This window comes from Pleuronectes platessa, chromosome 21 (genome assembly GCF_947347685.1).
Source record: "Pleuronectes platessa chromosome 21, fPlePla1.1, whole genome shotgun sequence".
In the NCBI taxonomy this organism is placed as follows: Eukaryota; Metazoa; Chordata; class Actinopteri; order Pleuronectiformes; family Pleuronectidae; genus Pleuronectes; species Pleuronectes platessa.
The window spans coordinates 12661897-12687167 of NC_070646.1; the positions used below are offsets into that span (position 1 = coordinate 12661897).

At 42.5% G+C, this 25271-nt stretch overlaps 1 protein-coding gene across 1 annotated transcript in view; it reads right to left on the minus strand.

Annotated features, from left to right (window-relative positions):
* Positions 1–8099: 8099 nt before the first annotated feature.
* The window catches only part of snx29 (sorting nexin 29), a 133097-nt gene continuing 115925 nt past the window's right edge, over positions 8100–25271 (minus strand). Inside the window, exons 20-21 of the mRNA XM_053413880.1 lie at positions 18388–18527; positions 8100–10461 (exon numbers count right to left, since the gene is read on the minus strand). Coding sequence (XP_053269855.1) covers positions 10335–10461; positions 18388–18527 — 267 coding nt within the window. The 3' untranslated portion in view covers positions 8100–10334. The remainder of the gene's footprint in view (positions 10462–18387; positions 18528–25271) is intronic.

A 25271-nucleotide genomic window follows, 5' to 3' on the forward strand; every position in this document is an offset into this window, starting at 1 on the left:
ATCACTGATTCAGGTGGGTGTGCTTTAAACATCCAATATAAGCAGCTGAATGGTGTTGATCTGAGGGAGAGGCTGATCTACAGAGGGCTAGTTGGTCTGGTCTAGGTTTGGCTTGGTTGCATTGCACTTCCGCCAGCATGTGCCTTTTGTTTGTGTTGTATGGTTTGTTTGTATATCTTTCTTTACTTGTTCCTAGGTTCCTAGCAAAACCCGCGAGTAATTATCACATCACGTTTTATTTTCATGCAACTATTAGTTCCATAATGCAATTAATCTTTATCATCAAACATGTCTGTGGCTTGTTTGACTTGTTGTGCAGTGATTAGTAGCTGCCTTCAAACAGAAGAGTTTTCACCGCTCAGCCACTAAAATGCGATCAAGAGAAAATGCAAAAGAGAAAATCCATTTTTAATGTCACACATGCCTTACAAAGCTTCCCAGAACCCATTTCCTCAGCCTGAACATGTTGCTGAGCTTGAGTTATTCCCAGTTCAAAAGTTCCCGCTGTCACTTTGAGCTGCCGACGTGAACAACCCTCCTCGATCAGCCTTGAGGAGCCACCCGGGGAGCAGCAACTTGGGCGAGGTGTTGGCCGATCCGACCGCGTCATTTGTCACAGATGAAGCCCGCCGTTTCCTCGTCCATTCATATGCAGCGCCCTGCGGGAGACGCCATTACACATTCATGAGAAGCACCTGTTTGACAGTCAAATGCATTCCCCGCTGTCAATTGTGAATTGTGATGCGAACGCTCGAGATCGAATCAACCTTCATGTTTCCCACCAATGACGATGTCATCGCTCATCCTCCCTGTGTGCCCCCCCCCCCCCCCCTCCCTCTGCCTCGTCACATGAAGGACCCACTCGTCCCCACGGAGAACAAATGAGGCCGACCTCCGTTTGACAGAGACAAGATGGATCCGCCATGGCGTGTTTTGCGGCCGCTTTGAATTCTGTCGCCTCTGTACGCTCCATTTCCGTTTCTGAAGAGCGGAGTAGGTGGATAGTTCCTCTTTGTCCGGTCTCTCCATCGTTAGCCTCAATCTCTTGATCTCAATTTTCTCCCTTTCTTTCCGCCTACTCTCCACCTCTCTGCTGATTCCTCCCTCTTTGTCTCAATCGCTCCCCTCGTCCTCTCCACATCTTTTCTTTTCTCCTCTCGCTCCCCTTCCTTTTCTTCTCCTCCTGTGCTTCACATTTGTCAATTTCCCAACCTGTCTGTTCAACTGTCTGTGCCCTTCCAACTTCTCTGTGCCCTCTTTTGCTCTTTGAGCGAGTGCTCTGGCAGAGCAGAGAAAAGATATAGCCTCAGTGGAAATGACAGGGGTCGCTGTGCAGGGTCAGCGATTTGTGTCTCTGAGCTAACAACTGAGAATGTCATGTTGTAGCCATAAAATATGAGCAGGTGACAGAGCGGGGGGAGGGAGGACCTAAAACCGGGCTGTAATTCACTTTCTTTTTAGTTCTGCGAAAGCCGTTTTTCATCTAGTTCATCACGGTCATCAAGGACATTCTTCCTCCTCCACCACTACATCCAACCCTCAGTTCCAGTAAGGGTCGTCGGTTGTGACCGTAAAAACACCACTTCCAGTGATTAAGTGTCCAATTACGATCCTATTCTTCCCCTCGGCCTCCTCTTAGTCATTTCATGAAAGAGGGATTTCAAATCTCACTATCAGAATAGATCTCAGCCTCTGTTCAGTGGTCAGTGCTGTCGTATGCTGATGAGAGAGATTCAGCTTCGATGACGTAAGCGATGTTCCATCAGAGAGAAACCCGGTCCAGGGTCAAAGAAGTCTAGTGAACCTGAACGCTTCCAACTCCCTGCGCAATTCAGGTAGAACTTGGATTTGAAATGCGTATCACTAAATTAAATAAACTGACGTGACAAATGGCCATTAGGAGAGTGTCTGCTTAACTTTCTCTTCATGCTTCTCTGGGACAATATCAAGTTTAAGGCCTTCGTTAATTCAGATTGGAAAAAGTATATTGGCTAAAGTATAGGTCATAAATCTCCTCCACTTCCCTGTTAGTGCAAATTTACACTACAGGGGTTCAGTGTCTACATTTGTTGCAGTTTGCAGCTCAACGTAAATAAAACTTAAAAGCATCACCTTATTCATAATCACGATGAGTGGTGTCAGGTAGATCTGATTTACTAAAGGTGGTTAAGACAACAATTCCCATGAGCCCACGCTGTTTCATGACATCCTCGAAATAGGTCTTTTATTATTGTTTTGTTTGAGAGACATATTGTACGTTTAAGTCAGCAGTCTATTTAATCACCGTTAAGTATTTCTTCTGAGTCGAGGTTCCCATCATCGCTTGCAGTCTTGTCATTTGCTCAGCGCAGCCACATCTCAGCCTCCCTCACCTCGCGCTCCCTCCCCTGCTGCGGTTCAAGCGGCGCTCGGAGGTGTTCAGATCAAGCTTCTGGGCTGATCAAAAGAGCGCCGCGGGCTATTGTGAAACGCTGTGATAGCTGTGAGAGGCAGCCGGAGCACACTTCACGATCCGATTGTGAAAGGGGAGACAGCCCGCAGGTAGAGGAAACAAAGTCGAAAGAGAGGACGAGAACAAAGAGGAGCTGTGTGAAATGAAATCCAAGAAGGTGTTGTGAAGCTGAGGACCACGCCGGAGCTTTCATGATGGAGATCCATCCAAGCAGTCTACCTTATCTCCAGGTGAACACCTGCAGATTTATTCCTCTGGTCTTATCGGGGGCCCAAACATAGGGACAGTCAGCGTAACCGTTATCTAATTAAGTGGATGTGAACTGTGCTGCATGTTGCTTTAACGCTGGAGAAGTTTGTAAACAGCTTAAGGATAAAGCACACAGTTGATTTCCCATGTTCCCACAACTGATAACATATTAATTAGCATAATCCATTACAGCTTCATTTAGGATTTCAGTCAGATAAGATACAAGAGAAAAGTATCCTCGGTGCAGAGCCTGAGGTGATGAATGTTCATGATCCAACCCCCCCGCTCCCTGTAACCACAGGTCAGGTGAACTTTGTTTGACGTAACGGGAGCTGAATGAGGAATAGATTGAAAAAAAGTTGGGAAAAAATACAAGAAAAACTGCAACAATGGATTTTTCCGAAAGAGCGTTTTAAGATTCAGGGACAGAGGTCCAGAGGGCTGGCTCCTGCCTCACTGCTGAATAGGTAATAAACAGAAGCAGCCAGTGACAGTCTGAGTAAATACAATAAGTGCTTCAAGAGATGGAGAGGGATGGAGGGAGAGGGAGGGAGAGAGGGAGGGAAGTAGAGGAAAGCAGCGAGAAAAAAGGATAACCTCAGACAGATGATTGGGAGATGAAGACGAGATGGAAAAGATCCGCGGGATGAGGAAGAGAGCGAGAGGCCGGCGGAGAGCAAGACAAAGGGGGTGAGCAGCGGCGGTGAGAGGGGAGGAAAGATGAAGGAAAGGAAATAAAAGAGAGACGGGAAAATAAAAAAGGAACAAATGGCAAAGGGGAAGGGATGTGGTGTGTGTGTGTGGTATGGTACAGAGCGAGGGAGGGATAAAGAACGCTGAGGGAGGGAAGAATAAGCAGGATAGAGACACAGAGAGATTTGAGAAGGCGTCGTGCGCTGAATGCCGAATTGAACCATCTGCGGGGAATACAGGGAACCTTCATTTCAACATGTGCCAGCTGGAGAACGGGAGTCTGTGAATGTGACAAAGGAATAAAGTTGCTCTCGCTCACATGTGGGGCTTGTTTACCGACAAATAAATCGCCTCCTGAAAGAATTAAGAAAGCAAGCAGCCGGCGTGAACCACGGGCTGCTGCAGGAGGACACCAGGAACAGGGAGGAAAATGTGACTTAAAGAGACTTATGCTGCACAGATACAGGCCCAAAGCACTTAATGACATTACATAGCCTGTTTGAGCCACTCTTAATATTCAATTAGGCTACTGTAATACATGAGCATGGGTTTATGAATATAAGCAAATATCACACTTTTTATAATGACTACGTTTGCTTTACATCCAGGACAGGAAGTCTTGGCAGTAAAAGTTTTGGAAAATGTCGGGAGTTCAGTGCATATTTGAAAACAGCTTCAATAAGATTTAGAGACACTTTAATCCTTATTTGAATCTTCACATTATGTCTCATTGTTTTATAGATCGATTTGGCAGAGAATGAACATTACAGCTTCTTAAGGCGGAATTAAACCGTAAAGCAACGTTATGCAACATTCATTCTTATCTTAAATCAAAAACTTTGAGCTGTAAAATAAAATGAAAACCTTAAAATAAAATCGTACTTACCTGCTGTATTCATTCATATGCGTCACTTTGCAAACTATAGTGTGAAAAGACAGCTCACATTCAAATGTTGCTGTAGTACAAGCAAAAGGATTTATGTCTCAGATTCCCAGAGGACTTCCTTCTCCTACTGTTTAATTTTGGTTGTTCATAAAGTGTTTGTGGTGATAACTGTTGAATCAAAGAATAAAAAAGAAAGAAGTAGGACGACAGCAGATCTTGCCCTAATTGTCATGATTCTTACTGGTGAAATCTCTACAGTGGAGGGGATTCAAATATCATCATGAAAAACAGTCATGATGTACAAATAAACCAGTGTATCGCATGAATTCCCTGTTACTCCCTTTTAATAAAAGTTCCCGTAAGTGCTGAGCATTCCTCACTGTTCATATCCTGCATACCACAGACCACAGTACTTTTTAATCGGGAACCTGGGGTAATGGAAGGTTTCCTCTGTGAGCCTGTAAAATGCCCCAGTAATCAGGAACAGTCCAGACTAAAGTTACTGTAATGACTGACTCCAGCGTTTCAGAGAGACACAGCTCAGCAGGGCCGATGGAGACTCCTGGGTCTCTGAGGAACATCTGCACGGGCTCTTCTTGCAAACATAAAATACAAAGCACTTGTTAATCTCAGGTTTCTATGAGGAGGCTCCTCCCTGAAGCGCCTGGCTGTGGAGCGGGAGCCCGAGACGTCAGCATGTTCCTTATCACCATAATGAACCTGCGTCCGGATGCTGTCATTGTGTGTTGCACAGATAGGAGTGCTGCTTATACAGTGACCTTGTTTAAACCGGGGTCCCTGTCTCCTTGATGCTCCTCACACAAAGGAAAGAGCTGGGTAATTACATGCATACATGCAGTTGTGTAACACGAGCAGGGAAGGACGTCCATATATTCAAAGGGAGGCAGGAGACAAGGAGAGGACAGGGACGAGGCGGTTGAACATGAATGCATATGGTGGACAATGTCTCAAGGACAGTTTTGCTTTAGCAACCATTCCCTCTTGCTGAGCAACCTTCCATTTTGTTTACAGGTGTCTTTATTCCTGTCGTCTCTCTTGAGGCTCAGGAAGAAGAACAGGTCATCTCAAGGTGTGGGTCCTTGGACAACACACTGCCCACAGAACAGACTGAAGTAAATCATTTATTTAAGTTTCTATTTGCGACCAGTTTGTTATACGAGTGGATGAATAAGTGATGATTAAAGTGTTGCTGCCATTTTTCATAGTCCTGATTAATAAAAAGAAGGATAACTACCTGTTGAATGTAAAATTAAAAAAAATTGATTCATTTAAACTACTGTAGGCCTAACTCATAATAAATTATACATCTAAAACATTTCTTACAGTGTGCCTCGGGTGACTTTCAATTTTCTCTTTCGATAAAAATCCAATTCTAAGTATTTTTACTTTCATCTTTCACAAAGTCAGAATTTGTCTCATGCAGACCATCATCTAGCTTCCAGGCTGGTGCTACAGCCAATATGGTCCATTTCTTCTAGTGAGAGGTCAGACTACCTCTGTCTTGAACTCAGCATAGATCCTTTTTTCTCCAGGGATCTTTGGGCTCCACAGGCACAAGGGACCTGAGGGGTCCAACACCAGGGGCCGACTCTTGGCTCACGGCCCCCGGCTTGCTTTGCCTCCCCTGTTACTACACACCTGCTACTCCTCACAGAAGCCACTTTGACATGAAACAGTAAACAGGTGTCACATGAATTAACATGGAACAGAGCATAAATAACATGATACGTCACATCGGCTGTCAGAATGTCTGCTGGGAAAAAGTCGATCAAATTTGAACAGCTATGACTTAGCCAGGTAGGTTGTGTGCTGTAGGTTATACAACTTTTCCAGAGGGGCTGTATATGAGAACGCAAATTGCATTTTACAGGAACATTTTCTGCTGAACCCCCCAAGTTAATATTTCTGGAAAACATCATCGAGCTCATGTGAGAATACATCAGGAAAGAGTCTGGAAATTCCCCAGCGAGCAAGTATGTGTGTTGACGGCATTTCTAAAACGCAACTGAAGCAAAAGTGGAAGAATAAAAAACATCTGTGTGAAAAAGTGGTATCACACGAGAAAAATAAATTCAAGAGCTTTTGGAGATAAGAGCTGATGCCGTTGTCGAGGCTGTAAACAAAGAAACTGTGACTCGTCTTCGTTTTCTTGCTGTTGTGAACACGTCTGAACCGGACAATCTCCTCCTGTGTTCTTCAGATGTGAAAGATAAACTCTGGCCAATGTCCGGGCCCAGTTTTTCTCGCCATTTTCCATCTGAAAACAGCTTTAGAAAAAGTGGACGTCTGTATCAGTACTCAGTGTCTTTGGCTTACAAGCAGCCGAATGTGTTTATGCGAGCGTGGTGTCTAACATTGCTAAAAGCAGCCACCCAGAGCTTAAACTGCCTTGTAACCAATTTTCTGGTCAATGGACAATGGGCTTTTAGTATTCTAGAACACCCCAGCCATTCTTCCGTGGGTACAGCAGACGCAGCACCGACTAAAAATAAGCGAAAGAAAAAGAAAACGTTTTTTCTGAAATGGCTGGGTGGTTTGAATGAAGGCTCAGAGAAGCAGTAATGGTTAAATAATCAACGCTCGGTGGGCCACAGACGCTCCAACCATGGAACTCATAGTATGCAGCCGACCATTCACACAGTTTGTTCATATGCAGAATCTAACTGGAGCGTTGACACGTTCATCTCGCCGCCTAAACACATTCATGCTTTAGCGCACACCTACTGCATTTAAATTGGATCGTATATATCTTCTGTATGTTCCTACAGATGCACGGTTGCATACGAGTACAGTGACATGCATTCACACATTCAAAGCTTATTGTTGCAGCACGATTGCGTAACGACCCCTTTTGCCTTCATCCAACAACACCCATGCAGACACATTGGTTGTGTGTGGATTGTACTTTATTGTTCAGCCTCTCTTTGCTGTGACACCGATAGATAAGGCCCGACTGCTGACCGAGGCAAGGACAGAAATATAAACGAGAGCAGACTACAAGAGAACACTTTGGCTGCAAATTTCACTTTCTTATCTATTAGCTTATACTCACTATTGAAGGGATAGTTCACCCAAAAACAACCAGAAAAGAGGTAATTTAACACCATGTTCTTAGCCTAAATGTCCTAGCGTTCATGTGATGGATCACAGAGGACATTTAGGCTTAAAACACGGTGTAAATTAGGCCTTTTCGAGTCAAATTCAAATTGCGGGGCTAACAGACACTTGGATGACACCACACTAGCAGTAACGAGGCATTGTACCTTTTCTCTCTGTTGTTTTTTTACGTTTGACGAATCAGTCACCATTCCCTTCAATTGTGTTGGATTTGGCTGCAACGCTGTTAACACCTGAAACTCCTGAAGTGTTTTTTATGGACTCGAACACTTCACCCACCCCTCCATTGGCATAGTGGTGAGTAGATGACAAGTGAATTTTCATTTTTCGGGTGAACTATCCCTTTGAGCACAGAGAGCAGTGATGTGAAAGCTGTTTTTTGGCACCAAAACTCCACAGTAGAGTGTTGATTTGGGCGAGGAGCATGTTTGCAGCTGTAATGACGCTTGGGATTGGGCCTTTTTCCATCACAGCGAGCATGTCCCCTCCAAGTCGACATACTTTACTATAATTGTAACAAAGAAATAAAAGTTTGTCCTTTTTCTATTGGAAAACATAAACCTTTTTATTTTCTTGACAGTCGCCATGATGTCGACGACATGTATTAGGCAGGTTCTTTATTTGTTCACCACAACTTTGATCTGATAGCCGCACAGACAGGAGGTACCACTCTGAAGGAAATATAATTGCTGTTTTTATTTAACCTGAAATGCTGTTTGGAGTGCACTTTTGTTCTTATACAACATTTGTCAAGCTGTGTTTTTGATCACTTGCATTTTTTTTATTTCTCTCTTCGCCAGGTACCAGTCCTCCTCTCTCTTCACATTCCAAAACTTCTTTGTATGATAGGCAGATAAGCGTGAACGATTGCATGAATTATCCAATGGCTACAGTAATAATCTCCACAGGGTGCCACCTGTCTGTAGGTTCAGATGCCAGATTTCGACGAATAAAAATAAATGTGTGGGGTAAAAAAAAAGACGACCCATGTCTCCCTTCTTTCTTTGTGCCCTGGACAAATCTAAAATTATAGTTGTGCCATGTCAAATATGTAGAATACACTTTCCAGATGACTCTCTCTTAATGATTTCCCATGTTGATGACTTTATTGGACAGATCATCACATTATCAACAGACAGAATCTCTCGGATAAAAGCATTTATTCCACAGTATCCTTGTCATGGTTTTCCCAGTAGTTGGATTGTTGTGCGGGTCATTCCTGTGTCAGAATAACAACTTAATTAAAACCCACAAGCCTCGTCTGTGCACCTCCCCTCATCGACAGTGAACAGTGTTTACCATTTTGCGAACCGACCCTTTGATTCAAGTTTTTTCCGAAAACCTTTTCTTACACAATCGCTCCTCAGTTGAACATAGGCTACGACTACTCTTGGGTAATCCATACATATGCATGAGCTTCTGTTCTACATACACTTGATGCTCAGCAGCCCTCTGCTTGCACTCTAACAAGCAGCTTTTCCTTCAAGTGTTTAGTCATCGTTAAAACATTCATTTGCAACATAATGCGGCATTAAATCCTGCTAAGACACATTAGGCAAACAATCTTTAAACACTGGATTTTTTTGCAGTGCAGCCAGGCGACCTGTGATGACCCACGGAAACTCGGCTCACCCATCTATCTATATTTAATGGAAAGTGTTCCCCTTCCTTTCTAATCTAATCACTCTTTGACATGAACTCATCAGATACATCACAGCAGGGATTGGAAATTGATCTAAGACTTGGATGTGAGGAGAGATATTTGTGAGAGGAAACGGCAAGAATTTTTAGTTTCTTTATATTAATAAGAGGCCGTGCAGAAATTAATTAAAAAAAATATTTTATATGCCGGTATTACAAATAGAGTTTGGCCATGGTTAAGTAGATCTTCATTCTGACAAAGTGTCTTTATAATTCTGTTCTGTTTGCCATATCCTTCCAACCAACATATTGATGCTTGAACAGGATTTCAAAACTTGAATTATTTATTATATGCCTCCTTTAGCTATTTAGTTTGAGCTGTTGTGTGTTTATTTTCTAGGTGGAGGTCAGGGTACAAAGAAAATATTAATATAATGCACATGGTCTTAATTCGTCAAAAAGCTAAACATATTCTGACTTTCCAACCACAATGATTTTCATACTGTCCCAAAGTCATTATGTTTTTTAAAGAGGGATTTAACCCTAATCCTGTAGTTGACGATCATGTAGTTGAATTTTAAATACATTGTCTTGATAATTACTGCATTTATGATGACATCAAGAGATGGAAGATATGCACCTCCTTCCGACTATCTATTATAGTTGTAATAGTAATATAATAGAAGTAAGAAAAAAGGAATTGTCCACTGAGGAGTGCTCCACACCATAGATTGTGAATCAACCTCGTCTAGAATGTAATGGCACCGAGATGTTGATCCGTTACCTGAAAAGCAACTTTCACCTTGAGAATACTTCGTCCCAGTTCCCCTCCGCGTCCTTCCCTCAGAGCAGGAAAGCAGCTACAAAACACTGTAGGCACTGTGACCATGACCACTACAAAACTGAGCAGAGTAAAAAAAAAAGAAAAAATAATACATGTCCCCTCATCACCTCACTGTGTTGGAGATAAGAGAGCAGTCCAGGTGAGTCCGTGTGCAGTTTACAGAGAGTCTGATGGTCTCTCCATGAGGTAAGAGGTGCTGTATGATTGGATCCACTGATAGGCAGCCTCAGGGGAGTCTTTTCTCCTTACCCAGCCAGGCAACGCTCAGAAACACGTAGTATGTGTTCATCTACCCCGGTGTTTTTAATTTTTTTCATTTGTAAGGCTTTGAAGGTCCTATGGGCTCCCTGTATGTCCTCATAGTCCGGAGACACTGGAACATTGTCGTCTTCTGCCTGTAAAGTCAGAGTGCTGCTTCCGAGGCTCTGAAGTTACAGGTCTCCACTCTGAGGTTCCGGTCGTGTTTCCTGGTTGCGGCTGCGGCCCAGTCTGGGGAAACGGGAGGAGTTTTTGGACCGGGGCGTCTTGGCTCCTCCGTCGTTTGCCTGGGGTGTGTCTCTAGATAAGAGAAGAAGGAAGCATTAAATAATGATGCTGCCTCTGAATCATCTTCCTTCTGCAACAAGGTTGTTGTTTTTTTCTTCTGGAAAACCAGAGATTAGCCTGAACAGCAAATAATGAAACCAAATGAAATGAATCACAGTTATTCTACATTAATTCAAAAGAGAGTTTTATCACCACGTTTCATTTTCCTCTTAATTTTAAAACCTCATCATTCCCTCACGACTAAAAGTCATTATTTGTGACACAATGCATCAGATTACAGTCTTTTTCTGATCTAATGATGATGTTGAGGCTTTTCATTACTCGGGAGGAAATAAGCTTGGCCACTCGATGACATCATTGCTCTAGTTACCCTGACGACAGTCCTCACAACATGAACCCCCTTATCCCCTGAGTCCTATCTGATAACAGTGGGAATGAATGAGAGGCACTTGTTGAGGGGGGGAAATGAAAAGCAGAGTGAGTGAATACCTGGAGTTAAATGCTTTCTTGTTGTAGGAAGTGTTTCAGCCCCAAGACAGAAAACCCCTTTACCCCCAACTGTTGCTCTTGCTGAAGAAGTTACTTTTTTAAAGGCAGTGGCTTCTCTGACAAAGCGATTTTTTATAAATAAACAATAAGGAGGCAGAGGGCATCTCCCTGCTGAGGTCCAACCGGCCTCTTGTCAGTACCCCAGCTACTGGAGCTGGGATAGAGCTTATCTGGGACATCGGGGTGGTCCTGTGATGGCAGTTTGATACCCACTCCGGAAACACATGCTCTAAATAAATGCGCCCGTGGTGAGGTGCTTTAGCTGAAGTATGTGTTTCCATGACTGGCAGCAGGGGCTAAGACAGCAGCACAGCAAAAGCGCAGAGAGGCTCTGTTAGGAATTAGGCCGAGACACGGGAGAGACAGTCAGACACGGCCCGGAAAGGCCCACAGGTCGAGTACTGAGTGTCTGTCATAACTATCAACATAAAGAAAGGCTCTATCTCCATCTGCGTCGGCCCTAATAGCCAAAAGCTCTCAAAACTATTCTTCTCTCTTAGTTGACATCTTTGTTGGTATCATCAACTTTCATGTCTCCTCATTTTCATGCTGAGATACTTGTTTTTATAGTTTGGCATCCATCACTTATCAGAATTGCACTGACTGCACTTATTGTAGGTCGCTTTGGATAAGTAATGCGGCCACTCTCTCGCTGTATTCTCACGTGGCCTGATCCAGAGTTTTTAGAAAGGGGCTGGCAGGAACTATTCCAGATTGTCCGCAACTGACTTGTAAATTTGGGTTCTCTGGATCATTTCGGGAAATCATCTGGAGTTCAGTGCGTGTCTTAAAAGCAGCTTATGACTAACCAATCGGAGAAAAGCCTGAACTTTGTTAGTATAATGAACATTTGCCCTTTCCTCTGTCGCAGAATGTAGTTCCACTTATTCCTGTACCTCCACCAACACCGGGCCGGTTCAATCAAATGCCTTCACAATTTGAATTTGGCCACACTGCGATGCGGTCGAGGGTTTTATCAGCAAAAAATCATGCTAAATTGGGGGCAGCATGCTGAGTTGAAACTCCGGGCCATCTCATTTATTCATATCAGACTGGGGGTAGGAGCTGAATGTGATAAAGTAATTAGGCTTATAGATTTCTTTGCATTCTCTCAGCGTGTGCTTGTCCCCGTTTTGACAAGTCATTGACTTGTGCTGGATAATAACTTTCCCAGGCACTGTTGGAATATTAATAATGCTGCAGAGGAGCGTAATTAGAGTAAGCAGGTACACAAACAAGCATTCGTCAAATTGATTGTCTCACAGTAAATGGTGGGGTTCAATGAATAATACACACTGAATAATTAAACTATTGCCGCTACATTTCCTTTCACACACACACAAGCACACACACTCACAGAAGTCAAACTGACACAAACTGCTCTTGACAGTGAGACAAAGGTCTGCAAACCCTGCGTGTTTTTTCGGAGGCAAACGGTCAATAAGGCGAGAGTGAGACTGAGCGTGTGTTCTGTGTGTTCTCAGTAAACCATATGTCTAGTGTCGAGGTGGCGCAGCGTACTCAGTGCTGTCCAAGTCTAACGAGAGGTGTGAACGCGTCGCTGCTGCAGACAGGTGAGAAAAATAGCCGATCCGAGCTCATCGGTGTGTTGGCCGTCAAAAAGAAACACTGAAAAATGAAAAATAAATAACGAGTTCGACAGAAAGGTGGATTAGTCATGAAGACCGGAGACTGCAGCTGGGCCTCAAAGAAGCAACGTGATTAGACTGCCCCATTTCGAAAGGCTCCGACAAATGCCTCCTTTAATACCAGAGGAAAAAAGGCCTCAAACGGGTGGAAATCCTATCCCAGGATTCATTGCGCTTCAATGAGAAACATTTTTTCAATGAGGTAATGGGGCCAGCAAGCGATGTCTAACATTACACATGTTAGAAAAACCAATGGGCATTAAAACTTTCTTCTTCTGTCCAGCTGCGGCCCTGTTGCTACATGACAGCTGTAAGAGCAGGACAAGCTGGTAACACCGATCAGGGAAATTCTCTTCTTTCGGTTCAGCCTTCACGCTCTATGCAACCCACAAAGACCGCTTCTTCAAGAGGTTAGGGTACACTGCCTCCCTCGAAGGAGACCACCTCTGAAGAGGGACACAGCTACCAGACGTGCAACCAAACCATCTTGATTGCCCCCTAGTGGTTGGATGCAGTAGACATCATAAATCCCTCGTCCTCAGTGTTAATGTATGGTTAATGGAACATCATATAATTCTTTCTGAAAGATAGTGTCTGTCATTTTACGCAGTTCTTATCCCATTGATGTTTGTGTTTTTTTCCTTTTTACAGTAAGTTCAGTTTAAATTATATAATACAATACCATAAAAACAGGATGAAACGTGATGATTGAGAGCTGAGACTGGCTTGTGATTGGTTGATTGTGTGTGTGTATTGGTGGGACCTTGATTGGTTTGATTTGATGACTCGTAACAGCCATTGAGCTCACGTGTCAAAACATCAATCTCCATGACAACTGAGGAAACTCCTGCATCATCACACTGATAAAGACCATGTGACCTTTACAGAAAAAAAGCATTGGTTAGAAAACCATTTTCTAGGTCAAAAAAAGAGTACCACCCACATCCTTCTCATTTCTCTGAGTATAATTTATCTGATGCTTTTTTTAATTCACTCAAGCTTTAGATGGAAATACATTTAGCTAGAGACATCATTTACAAAATTAACAAAACATTCCCGGACACCAAGAGAACACAAAAAATAACAAAAACAAAAAAGTAAAAGCCTAAAGGAATAAATACAGTACATGAAGTCACAAGACGTCATCTGTTTTTAACCTTTTATATTTCGTCTGCAAACGACCAGAGTGATCACATAGCGACGTATGGTGTCAGTGCTTTTGTCAAACTACTGCTGAGTCTAATGAAAGCGATGGGAACCCGTCCAAGCGAGTTTCCTGTCAACTTACATCACCGTGATTCAATTAAGAATAGAAATCCAGCCAGGGGAATAGAATGTAATGTAGCTCTTGAATGACTCATTTCCAACCACGTAAACAGTAAAAAGTAACAGTTGGCTTCCTAAAAGGAATTATGTCCATGACAATGAGAAAATAGCCCGTAATGCATCTAGTGCCAGCCATTTTCATAGGACGTCTAGGTCAGTACCACAATTAAGCAGTTTCGAGATCCATCTGGCCTCCGAGCAGCGAGTGCCTCCGCAGGGAATCTGAAGTGCCGAACCCTCGTCTGTCTTTCCATCTCTTTCACATCTTTTTTCTCCTTCGTCTGTCTCCTCCTCAGTCCAGTGCTCTCTACCTCCATCCTCCAAAGTCCCATTCCCCCTGCTCCTTTCTTCACTAAACTGCCTCTTGTCAGTTTCCTTTTCACTGGCTCCTAATTCTCTGGATGCATCAGAACATCTGTCATCTCGTATTAGAGTCGATGCACTCTCGTACAGGCTTAATACTGTGTCACAAATCTGCAAGTGACAACATCTGGTGGCATCGCGGAGGTCGAGGGGATAATTGGCTGTACACAGATAATAATGAATATATAGCAGCCTAGAATTTGAGGCACTTAAAAAATATTGCAGGCAAATGCTAATTATATAGAAATGCTTTCATTTAGTATTGATCAGTAAAACAAATGAACAAGCGCAGAGAGTAGATCTGTTGTGAGGTCCATTAAAATCCACTCACAGAGAGCAGGGATAAATGTACCTTACAGAGTGGAGAGGGACCTTTATGTATCTTGTTTCTTCCATCAAATGACTTTCTCATTTATCATAACAAACAAAGAAATGCAGACCTGCAAATTGTACAATAATTTAAAGCAACGCAAATTGGACCCCAACCCTCAGATCAAGGCGACTGGTCCCCACAGAGCATCACAGAAAAAGGTCATTGACTCATCTTAGCAAATACTTTTCATATTTTAGTATAAGTCATATAAACCCTAAAGGTATTTGGAACTGCAGCTGAAAGTACTTTTTATATAAGAACACCTAAAATATTGAGTACTAATATTTTGTCATTCAAATATTAATTAAAAAAAAGATGATTATTGACCGACCTCTGCATCCAAGCATTGATTGGGACACTGTGGTCAGATTATCTGTGTGTATGTTTGTGGCCTTTAGGACCAAACAGGGTTCTCTCTTTGTGACTGCACCCTCTCCTCCTCCCCCATCGCTGAGTTAATGAACAGACTAATCCGACTTTCATCCCTCACTGAGGATGTAAGACCCCCCCCCGCAGGTTTGAACACGCTAACCGATGACGCAGTTATGGAGTCCAGATGAGACAGCAACATCACGTCCAACCATTAACCATCATGGCAGCATGGGCCTTGACATTTTTGCGAAGAGAATCTGGTGTGAGCTCTGCACACACACACACACACACACACACACACACACACACACACACACACACACACACACACACACACACACACACACACACACACACACACACACACACACACACACACACACACACACACACACACACACACACACACACACACACACAAAAGCCAGGAACATCATGCTATGCTGATCTAGTTTGATCCACCGTCGACTGTCATTCCACTGAGTAACGGGGGGGGGGGGAAAGATTCTCATGTCGCGACCTATTACAGCAGGTGGACAACACACACTTAATCATCGACTCCTGTCAGCTGCCACTGCTGAACTTCATCCAAGGCAGACGTGTCCGCGGCCTCTCAGCAACGTGTTACATGATGCTCAAGATGTTACTGTAACGTCCTGTGGCTATGTCTGTTTGAATGATCTATATCCTAAAGCTCATCTTTTACAGAGGGTCACACAAGCAGAGGTTTGACACCTAAAGGATCTTTTAATGTCCAGAGTTGGATACTTAAGGGACACTGATGAATTATGAACACAGACAAAACAGAGCAGTACAACTGGAAATCATGGGGGGCAGTGTAGCCGATAGACAACCAGAGGACACGGGGAAGAAGTTTTCACCATGATGAAACTTTTTGAGGAGAAACTTGGAGTTGCTGAGACACTACAAGCATCTATTTTATGTTATTTTGGGCAGGTACAGGGACAAACAGTTATTGCAGAGGAGCCAGGAGGAAAAAGCTCCTCCACTCTCGACACTGTCGGGAACTCTCCACTCTGTGCTACCTTCTAGTGCAGTGGTTCTCAAAGTGTGTGGTGGGGGGGCAACTACCCCTAACCAGCTTTGGGGGGGGGCCCAGCTTGCAAAAGTTTGAGAACCCCTGTTCTAGTGGATAGGTAGTCCTCTTAAAGTGAATTTTTTGCCTATTTGAAATGCCCAAATGCAAAAGCTTATAGCAGAAGAACTATAAGGTAATAATGCATGTATGACCCCCTCATTTGAAAGGTAACCACTTGTTTCTTCTTTCTAAAAAATGTGCCGATGTGAAAAAAAACTTAACAAAAACAATATAACAATATCTAAGACATGCTTCGTGCCAGACATTTGGGAATCGTTACATAAACCTTTTCAACCACACCTGGATTTCAGATTTACGCCTAACCTTACAGGCCATAGGGAGTTTTAGTTTCTGGTATCCCTGATCGGTCAAATTGTGCCGAACCATGCCAACGTTAAGGAAGTGTGGAACTATGTGGGCAGTGATGGTTACATTTTCATAAGAAGTGTCTCCCTTCGTATATAGAGGCAACATAACCTAGCCCTAACACTGATTGACCCATTTGCTCTTTCACCACCAAGTACAACAAAGTTGTCCATCGTCTTCTCTTAGTTTGTTGTTCAATCTTTCTTCCCTTATTCTTCACCTGCTGTGTGATACAAAAATTGCACTGGCAGGCGATACAACTGAGCAAGAATAGAACGAACTCTGCATAACGATGTATCAGGGTGTGATGAACAGCAGACAGTGAAGTGTGAAGCAGACTTCAGCGGCTTGACACACTCATATTTCATGTCAGTCAAAGACATGCAGGGGAAAGGTTTCTATTTCAGCTCACAGATATGAGAAGGATGATTATTAAGGCTCTCAGGACAGACTCCATGATGAGCAGGACTAGCTTTGGGGGCTTTACACGGGCCAGTCTGTCCGGTCCTCAAATTCCACTGGACCAAACGCTATGGAGACTTAAGACTCAATATGAATGTATCTTCTTGTGCAATATGGAAATATATATCTTTAATGATTGTTCTTGGTATGGGGGCCCTTGAACATTCAATCAAATTTCTTATTTAATCGATTAAATGCCACCCTAGCTCCACCCTCATTCAACCTGAGCAGAGGTTTAATCAGTCGGAATAATTGAGAATAGCTGAAGGGGTGTGCAGGGTCTTTAAAGTTCAGTGCCTTCAGCTGAACCTGCCACCCTCTAAGAATAGGTAGTGTCGATAATGGATGGAGGGATGGACGGTTTGTATATGGGACAAAGAAAAACAACCAGCCTACTCTTTTCCATTCTGATGTATCTGGGAAATCCCTGAAATCCCATGCTGATATGCAGATGGGTTACCATGGTTACCAAATGATCTTGGGTAATTGTGGAGTTACTGTGGAGATCACTTTCTTAGATAGTTCCCACAACCAGCAAATACATTTAGTGCTTTTTCCTGTGAATATATTATGAAATTATAGATCTATCGTCACTTGTTCTCGCACTGATCGTCTTCAAAAGGCTTAAATCACGAGAATAATTTGAAAGAGGCTCTGATAATTATAGAATTTTTATGCGTGTTGTTGTTGATGTTGTTGTTTTCGGTGTGGCCTGATGACTCAGATGTCTCCAGACAGGAAATGACATTCCAGTCAGACGGTGTGACGGGTCGCGCTCGCCGACAGACTGCAGTTTGTGGTAACTGATGTGAATATTGACAGGAAATGACTGGAACATCTCATTTTCCGATGGAGCCTGGTAGGCAGGTGGGAGTCTGAGGCAGCATGCACTTTCACACTCGCTGGTCTGAGTGTGGTTGTGTAAGTGGGTGCGTGTGAGTGTGTGTGAGAACATACAGAATATAGGCTGCACGTGTAAGTATGAGAATTAAGCCCAGGGAGAAGCTGAAGTTGTTTACAAGGGATTCAGTGACATTAATCCTCCCTGTTTCTAACTGCTAACAACCACCACCACAACAGCCTAATTCTTTCTGAAACGTTTGTTTAATTGGTGTGGTACATACAAACTCTCCCCACAAAGTGACAGGCAGTTTGTTCTTGTTAGTATTTGAGCATAAAATTGTCATATTTGAGTTTAATGTGGATAAACTGCTGCCTAATGATGTGATTACATGAAGAAAGTTAGAAAATGATTTATATTCCTGTTTTGTTTGCTTTTATCACATTCCCTGACTCTGCATTACTCTCCACGTTGCAGAAATCCTGCATATGCACACGCGTGTTGGCATCGCTGTCCTTTCCCGTGTGCGTCCACTTACAGACAGAATGGCAGGAGAGACAGCAGGGTCTCTTTGGAGGGGCGGGCCGTGAACTCCGGCAGCGTCTGGATGAGTTTGTTCATCACCGTGCGCAGGTAACCCTGCAGCTGCTTCCTTCTCTCCTCCACGAACTTGGCATCCTGGAGACGGAGAGACAAAGACAGACACGGAGAGGGAAAGACAAAGACAAAAGAAAGACAGACACAGAGAGACATAGAAAAGAGAGGGAGAAGAAGAGAGGGAAAGAAAGAAACAGAGAGACATAAAAAAGAGAGGGAGAAGAAGAGAAAAAGGATTTAGTTATGATGATAAAATGATGAGTGGAGAAGCTGAGGTTAAAGCTGCAACATGCATTTTATTCTTTCACATCACAGTAACAAGACAAAGAATATGGTAGAGCCGTGATAATTCTTTAGTTTTACATGACAGAAGATGATTATGAAAAATGGCTGCAGTTCCTCTCAGCTTAGGAGCTTCAAAGCGTCTTTCGGCTCATTTTCTGTGGTTGTTCTGGTTGGCACCCGGATTTGCAGTTTCATTTTGCAGGATATTAGCATTAAAAGGGCTAGACAAAAAGGAGTATTAGGTATTCACTAGGTGAAACTGAAGCTATTCGAGACTCATAATGTTCTGTATCTGCTGGCTGAATCTTAAAAAGTAAACTGTTCAAAGTTGTGCTGTGCTCGTTTCCACACTCCCTAAGTAGCAAAACCACAAGAAATGTGTTATTGGTTTGGAGGATTAATTTCTGTTTATTACAACTTGGCTCTTGTGTCTGATGTGTGATTTTAGTTATGGTTTTAGAGGGAATAATAATACCTTGAGCTCATCCAGGAGAACAAGAAGCACATCAAACATGTTGATTATTTAAACCTGTTTTTTAACAGTTTTAACCTTGAAATGCTATAAAAAAAATCCCTGATAGCAATGACAGTATTTAACTATGACACATATAAAGTCGTTAAATAATAGATGTTTACAACAGTCATTTTGAGAAATTATTTGACATTTTCCTCTCTTTTCTCTCCTGCATAAATTATATTTGCGAAGATTGTTTGACATCTTGAATCGTCTAAAAAACATGTAACATGTGTTCAATGTTGTTACAAGATGTTTAAGAACCTGAATTTTTCTTTAAAAATGATCTTCATGCTCATGCTCAACCCTCCTTATGTTTTTTCTTTACTGTTAAAGACATATTTGGTTTTAGAAAAGAAGCAGTTGGTTGCGCCCATCAAAGTGATGCTGTTGAACATATGAGGGGAAAAATAATAAAGATGCAACAAGGGACCAAACTAAAGAAAGGCAAAATAACATAAATCCAATTAAAGGTAGGGTTGGTAAGCTGTTTCTGAAACACTTTTAATTTCCTTGTTGAAGTCATCTTCACCGACCGAATGAAACGATTGGCTGGCGAGAAGCTGTCGCTGCACATGACCGGAGTCTTCAGCCTGAGAGACGAACATCGCTGAAGCAGAGACGGCAGCCAGAAGTTAGCGAGGGAGTTACAGGAATTTGGGCTTCTATCAGTTGTCAGTCAGTTCATGCTCATGTGTTTTGTGGAAGTAACGTTAACCAGGGGGGCCGATGGGAGGGATGCATCAGTGTAGCCTGCTCTTGCTCGCTTCACCAGGATTACCAACCCTATCTTTAACAATACCTGTTCCAAACATGATTTTCATTGCTTTATTACAACAGTGTTCAGCTGTGTTCCCCCTGAAAGTCTGCAGTAGTGTTGGCTGTACTGGCTGCTTCCCTCAGCCTCCGGCAAGAAATGATATTTAAGTCATGGAGCAGGATGACTGACATGCATGGAAGTATAAGCCGCCCGGCACAAGAGGAGGAAGGTGCTTCTGACAACAAAAATACATGCTGTGACTTCAAGACCTGGAACTCTGCTACGATTGTGTCTTGTTACTGTGCAAGAATCAAATCCTGCCCAGGAGCTCCCTGTGATGTGTCTCTGTGAGTTCTCCTCCTGTCACTGCTCCACACTACACACTGCTGTGTGGTTACAGGTAAATCCAGCAACATTTGGAAGTGTCCACTGCCAGAGACCAGGTTTCCAAACCCTGTGTCTCTTATGAAAAGTGACGCTCCACATTGAAAAAGAGCTGTTTTAACGTCGTCCCCCCCCCAATAGTCGCACTTGTCTTGTTTGATTGCCGCTATAAAAAAGGAAAAATCAGGCAAAAAGTAAATGTGAGCAGTCACAGCCTCTTCTCTGAGGGAGTCTGAAGGCAGAGGCGCGCGGCCAAATGGCCGGTGTTAGTGGAGCTAATCTGTGTCCAGCAAGGCTCAGAACAAAGGCTGGGCAAGGCTCCGATTTACTCTCTGGTGCTCGGGACTGGAACTGACAGCTGTTATCGGGGGCCAACATTTCCCTCTTTTTGAATCTATTGCCTCTCTTTTGATCCGAAGCCCAAGTGAATTTGTCCCGTCCTAAAATATACATTTGTTTCTTCTGCACAAAAATAATGAACTCGCCGTGGTACCGAACACACAGCCGAGGAAAATGTGGAAAAGAAAGGGGCACTTCATTAATAATAATAATATCTGTGAATCACTGTGATTCACAGTTCTGTCAAGACTGTTAACACAAAGCTGATGTGGATTCACATTCATTAATCAACGAGTGTTAACGGGTGTTTTGAAATAACTGATGTCCAACACATTTTTCACATCTGATGGGGATTTTATGCTTATGCTTTCAACATGCTGCCTGCTTCACAGGAACGTTGGCATTCACACTTATGCTACCAGCAATGTTTTGAAATAAATATGATGAAGATTGCATTTAAAAGTTGTCTGCAACAAGGTCAGACATTAGGATCTATATCAGCTGCTAAACAGAAAAATAGAGAAACATAAATATATAGTACAAATTCAAAGTCACTTGGAAGCAGTTAATAGGGAATTAATTTGTGTTAAACATGCAGCAGTTTAAACATTTTCCTATGTATTTAGTTACCTAGGAAGACATGGTACATCATCAACAGCTCAATTGAGTTTTGCCATTTTTCTCCACAAAGATTTGTGATTTTAAAGATTTTAAACTTTAAAGATCTTACATTTTATTGAACATTAAAAAGCTGATCAGCATTTTCAAACCCAAAAACTTTCGTGATAGAAAATAATCTGGAAAAACGGTTAAAGCCAATAGTTTTTTAATTCATGTGTTTTGAGTGATGAAAGTGATACAAAATTATAATGAGAGTCTAGTTAATGTTACAGTTTACCTTATAATCTTAGTCCTACCTGAAGGAAGAGAAGATGAAATGCTTTATTGTGGCTTTATGGTTTATGGTCATGATCCCAGCAGTAATTAAGGCCAAAGTCCAGAGGTACCGCTGTAGGGAGCAGCACTCAGGATACTGCAACGGTGGACAACAATTCTGCTGTTGTACTGTAGGTCTTCACTTTCAAGTATAAACCAAAACAAATATATAACTGATATTATAGAGAAGAATCATGACTCACACTTTGGGTACTTGGATGGGTGTAAATCAATAAAAAAAAACACGACTCTTAAGCAGACCGTCAATGTCAGATGGAACAGTGATGCCATCACTTAACCTATGACAACAGCGCACACAAACACTAACTAATGTCCTTCTACTCTAGTTTTCAGTCAGTTACTGTCACCGATCACAAAGCTGTGTGTCACAATAGGTAGATAACGTGCTGAGAGGAATTTCATCTCCATTATATTGAGTTTACAGAGGCAGATCTGCTGCCTGTCGCTGTATATTCATGGTAAAATACTGTATATTTACCCGTTGCCACTCAGAGCCAACCAAACACAGTGTTGATGATATTCAGGACAGTGGCCAGGAAAAACCTTTAAAGCAGATAAGAGGTTCACTGTCGCCTCGAGTAGTGGGTAAGTACGTATAGGCGAGTGGGAGTGGATAACTAAACTCCACTTGATGGCGGGCAAAATAGACACGGTAGGACTGGGTAGATCTGATGTGTCGGATTAGGCTGTGTATGCCAGCGCGGGTTTCATGCCGTGTCAACACACTAAGGGACACCCTGACTGCTTTCATGGACATCAGAGCAGTAATAACACTAATGGACATCATGAGGGATTCATCCTCTCGTGGAGACATTCGGGGGTGGGGGTGGGGGGCAGGGGGGGGGCCAGGTGCTGTCGCTTGTTTGCAGAGGGGAACGAGAGGACAGAGTAAGAACTACTGTGGCATACTGATGTAGGTACAGAGCTTATTGTGTCCTCTTAGATCCGTCTGCTCACACGCAGCCATCTCTACGCCGCTCTCTCCGACTGTCCTCCCCTCTCCTGCGCCGCCGTACTGATATGACATGAAGCCTACGTCAGTCTGTCATTATGTGTCATATAAGAAAGGACGTGTAGGCAAAATAGGCCACAAGATGCTCTAACAAAGTCATGCTCACCTTCAGGTTTAGCATGACTTTGTTAGAGCATCTTGTGGCCTATTTCTGTCTTTAGAAAATATCACAAGTATATTCTAACACAAAGCCGGCGAAGCTACTCTTAGTCAGAGCTGACTTAAAGGAGACATAGTATAGTTAACTTCAGGTTAAAATTGTTATTCTTAATTATTAATTTAAAATGATTAAAATTTATAATCAAATAACACATCTCTTTCCTAATCCTGTCCAATGCTGCAGCTCCTCTTGTCAGCATCTGTCTGTCTCTAGGTTTTATCTCTCTTTGAGGCTCCCTTCCAATTAGGCCCGTTCTGCTCTGATTGGTCAGCTCGCCCGCTCTGTTGTGATTGGTCAACCCCCCTCCAGATTTGCATAATGCATAGAAGTAGGAGGATGCTTTCCTCGATGTGTTGCCTGGACGACTGATGAGGCGTACTAAATTATTATATTGAATAAAATATAAATTTTTAAAAGGACAGACACTTCACCAAAGATACATTTAATCCAAATTATATAAATACTTAAAATGAATAAATAATACCACATGAGCAGATAATAAAATATAGAGTTTATTTCTTTAAAATAAAGTAGGTAAATCACAAGCAAGCTGAAAGAACAAATTTTGTTGGTAGAGATTGTATTACCCATCACATTCTGTGGAGATTATCCAAAAAGGCAGAGTGCAGTACTTGCAGTTTTAAGATATTATGTAGGTTTTATAACAAAACTTTAAACCCTTTTTTCTTTAAATGCTTCTGTCGTTAATACCCTGTCTTTGTTGAGCACTATGGAAGGTTTGTGGAAATGTTCTTCCATCCAATACTCCCCTCACCTAAATGCCATAAATGTCATGGATTCTGGCTGCGAGATAAGACACCGTTTCTATGAGGATGCTTGTCGTGGTTATGAGCACAAAATGCACCATAATGTAGGATCGTAAAATGGCAATGCTACGGCAGGAAGAGACACGGGATGTATTTATACTGTACATGCACAAGTGAGCGTCTACTGCACTCACACACACAGATACACACACACTGCAGCTAAATGTCACTTCCCAGAAAAAGCAGATAAGCTGGAGAGGGGAGCTGTCAATGGAAGAGAAGCGTAACGTAGTCACACATGCATTGGGGTCTCCACAACTGCTCAGTGAATTTACTGCTATACACCATTAAACTCTGGGAGGAGGAGTAACACAAAATATCACAAATGGAGGACTAAAATGTTTAGAAGTGAAAAGTAACTACAACTATACAGTATTTTTCTATCCAACAAAAGAGCTTAGCTTTACACCGAGATGCCTGAATTAAAATCTAGCAATACCTGTGTTTAAGGTGACATTTATTCCTGTTGTGGCTTTTGTTGTGCTTTTTGTCTCGACAACAGGACATGAGGACAAGGGTTGTCTAAAAATGTCAATAAACCATTCATTTCATTTTCAATACTGCATTAAAGAAATAAGGGGGGAAAAAATCCACTGATCCTCAACCTGTGGCTGTTCAGTCACTTTCTCAGATGCCAAGCGACCATGTGACTAAAGGCTGAAGCACCAGCAGAGGACACACCTCAAATGTATCTAAACATGTGAAGGGCGGCCACCCTGACCTATCCAAAGAGAGGTCATGTTGCGTTAATCAAATTGAATAAGTGTCATTAAATAGAAACAAGTGGCTTATGATGCGTTGATGTGATGCCAATGAGAACAAAAGTTCCCCCCAAGGTAACAACTGTAACATGAGCAGATCTCATTAACATTAACTTGACCTTTTCACCCGACAAACCTCAGCTCAGTCTAGTCTCAGTGTTGACGTTGGTTATTCATGGCCTTCTTCATTTCTCCTCCTTACAGCTAGATAGCGTGTGTCATCATATAGCGTATCCCTTACGTGAACTATTCTTGACTGCAGCAACGTGCCTGTACTTCTCTTACACACCGACAGAGACTCATTTCTCTTCCTGCAACAAACAGGCTGGACTGAGTCACATGCACAGCTTCAGAGAAGGGAGACAGTAACAATACTCTTCTGTGTTCACAAGTGGAGAAAAGATAGACAGAAAAAATACTTAAAGCAATATTGACTTAAAGAATGTAGGCCTATACGGAGAGAAAAGAAAGTATAGAAGAAAGATAATATTAATAATGTTGGTTCAGGGATTGGTTTCACCAGTACAGTGTGTTATACTGGTTGAAGCAAGAGAGTAATAATCTTATGATTTTTAGAATAATCGAATTTGTGTGCCTATGACCTTTTTTCTTTGCAATACGCTATTGAAAGTGATAGAGATTATAATTTTTTTAATTTTGTTGTATGGAGGTTTAACATTTTGGTATCATGAAAACCCTGATAAGGGAACTCATAGCTGCTTTCAGACTTGAATCTGAAAATGGGGCACACGTTGGACGTCCCATGACTGTGAGGTAAATTCCTTGTCTGTAAATCTGGTAATCAAAAAAATAAAAAAGGTTTCTC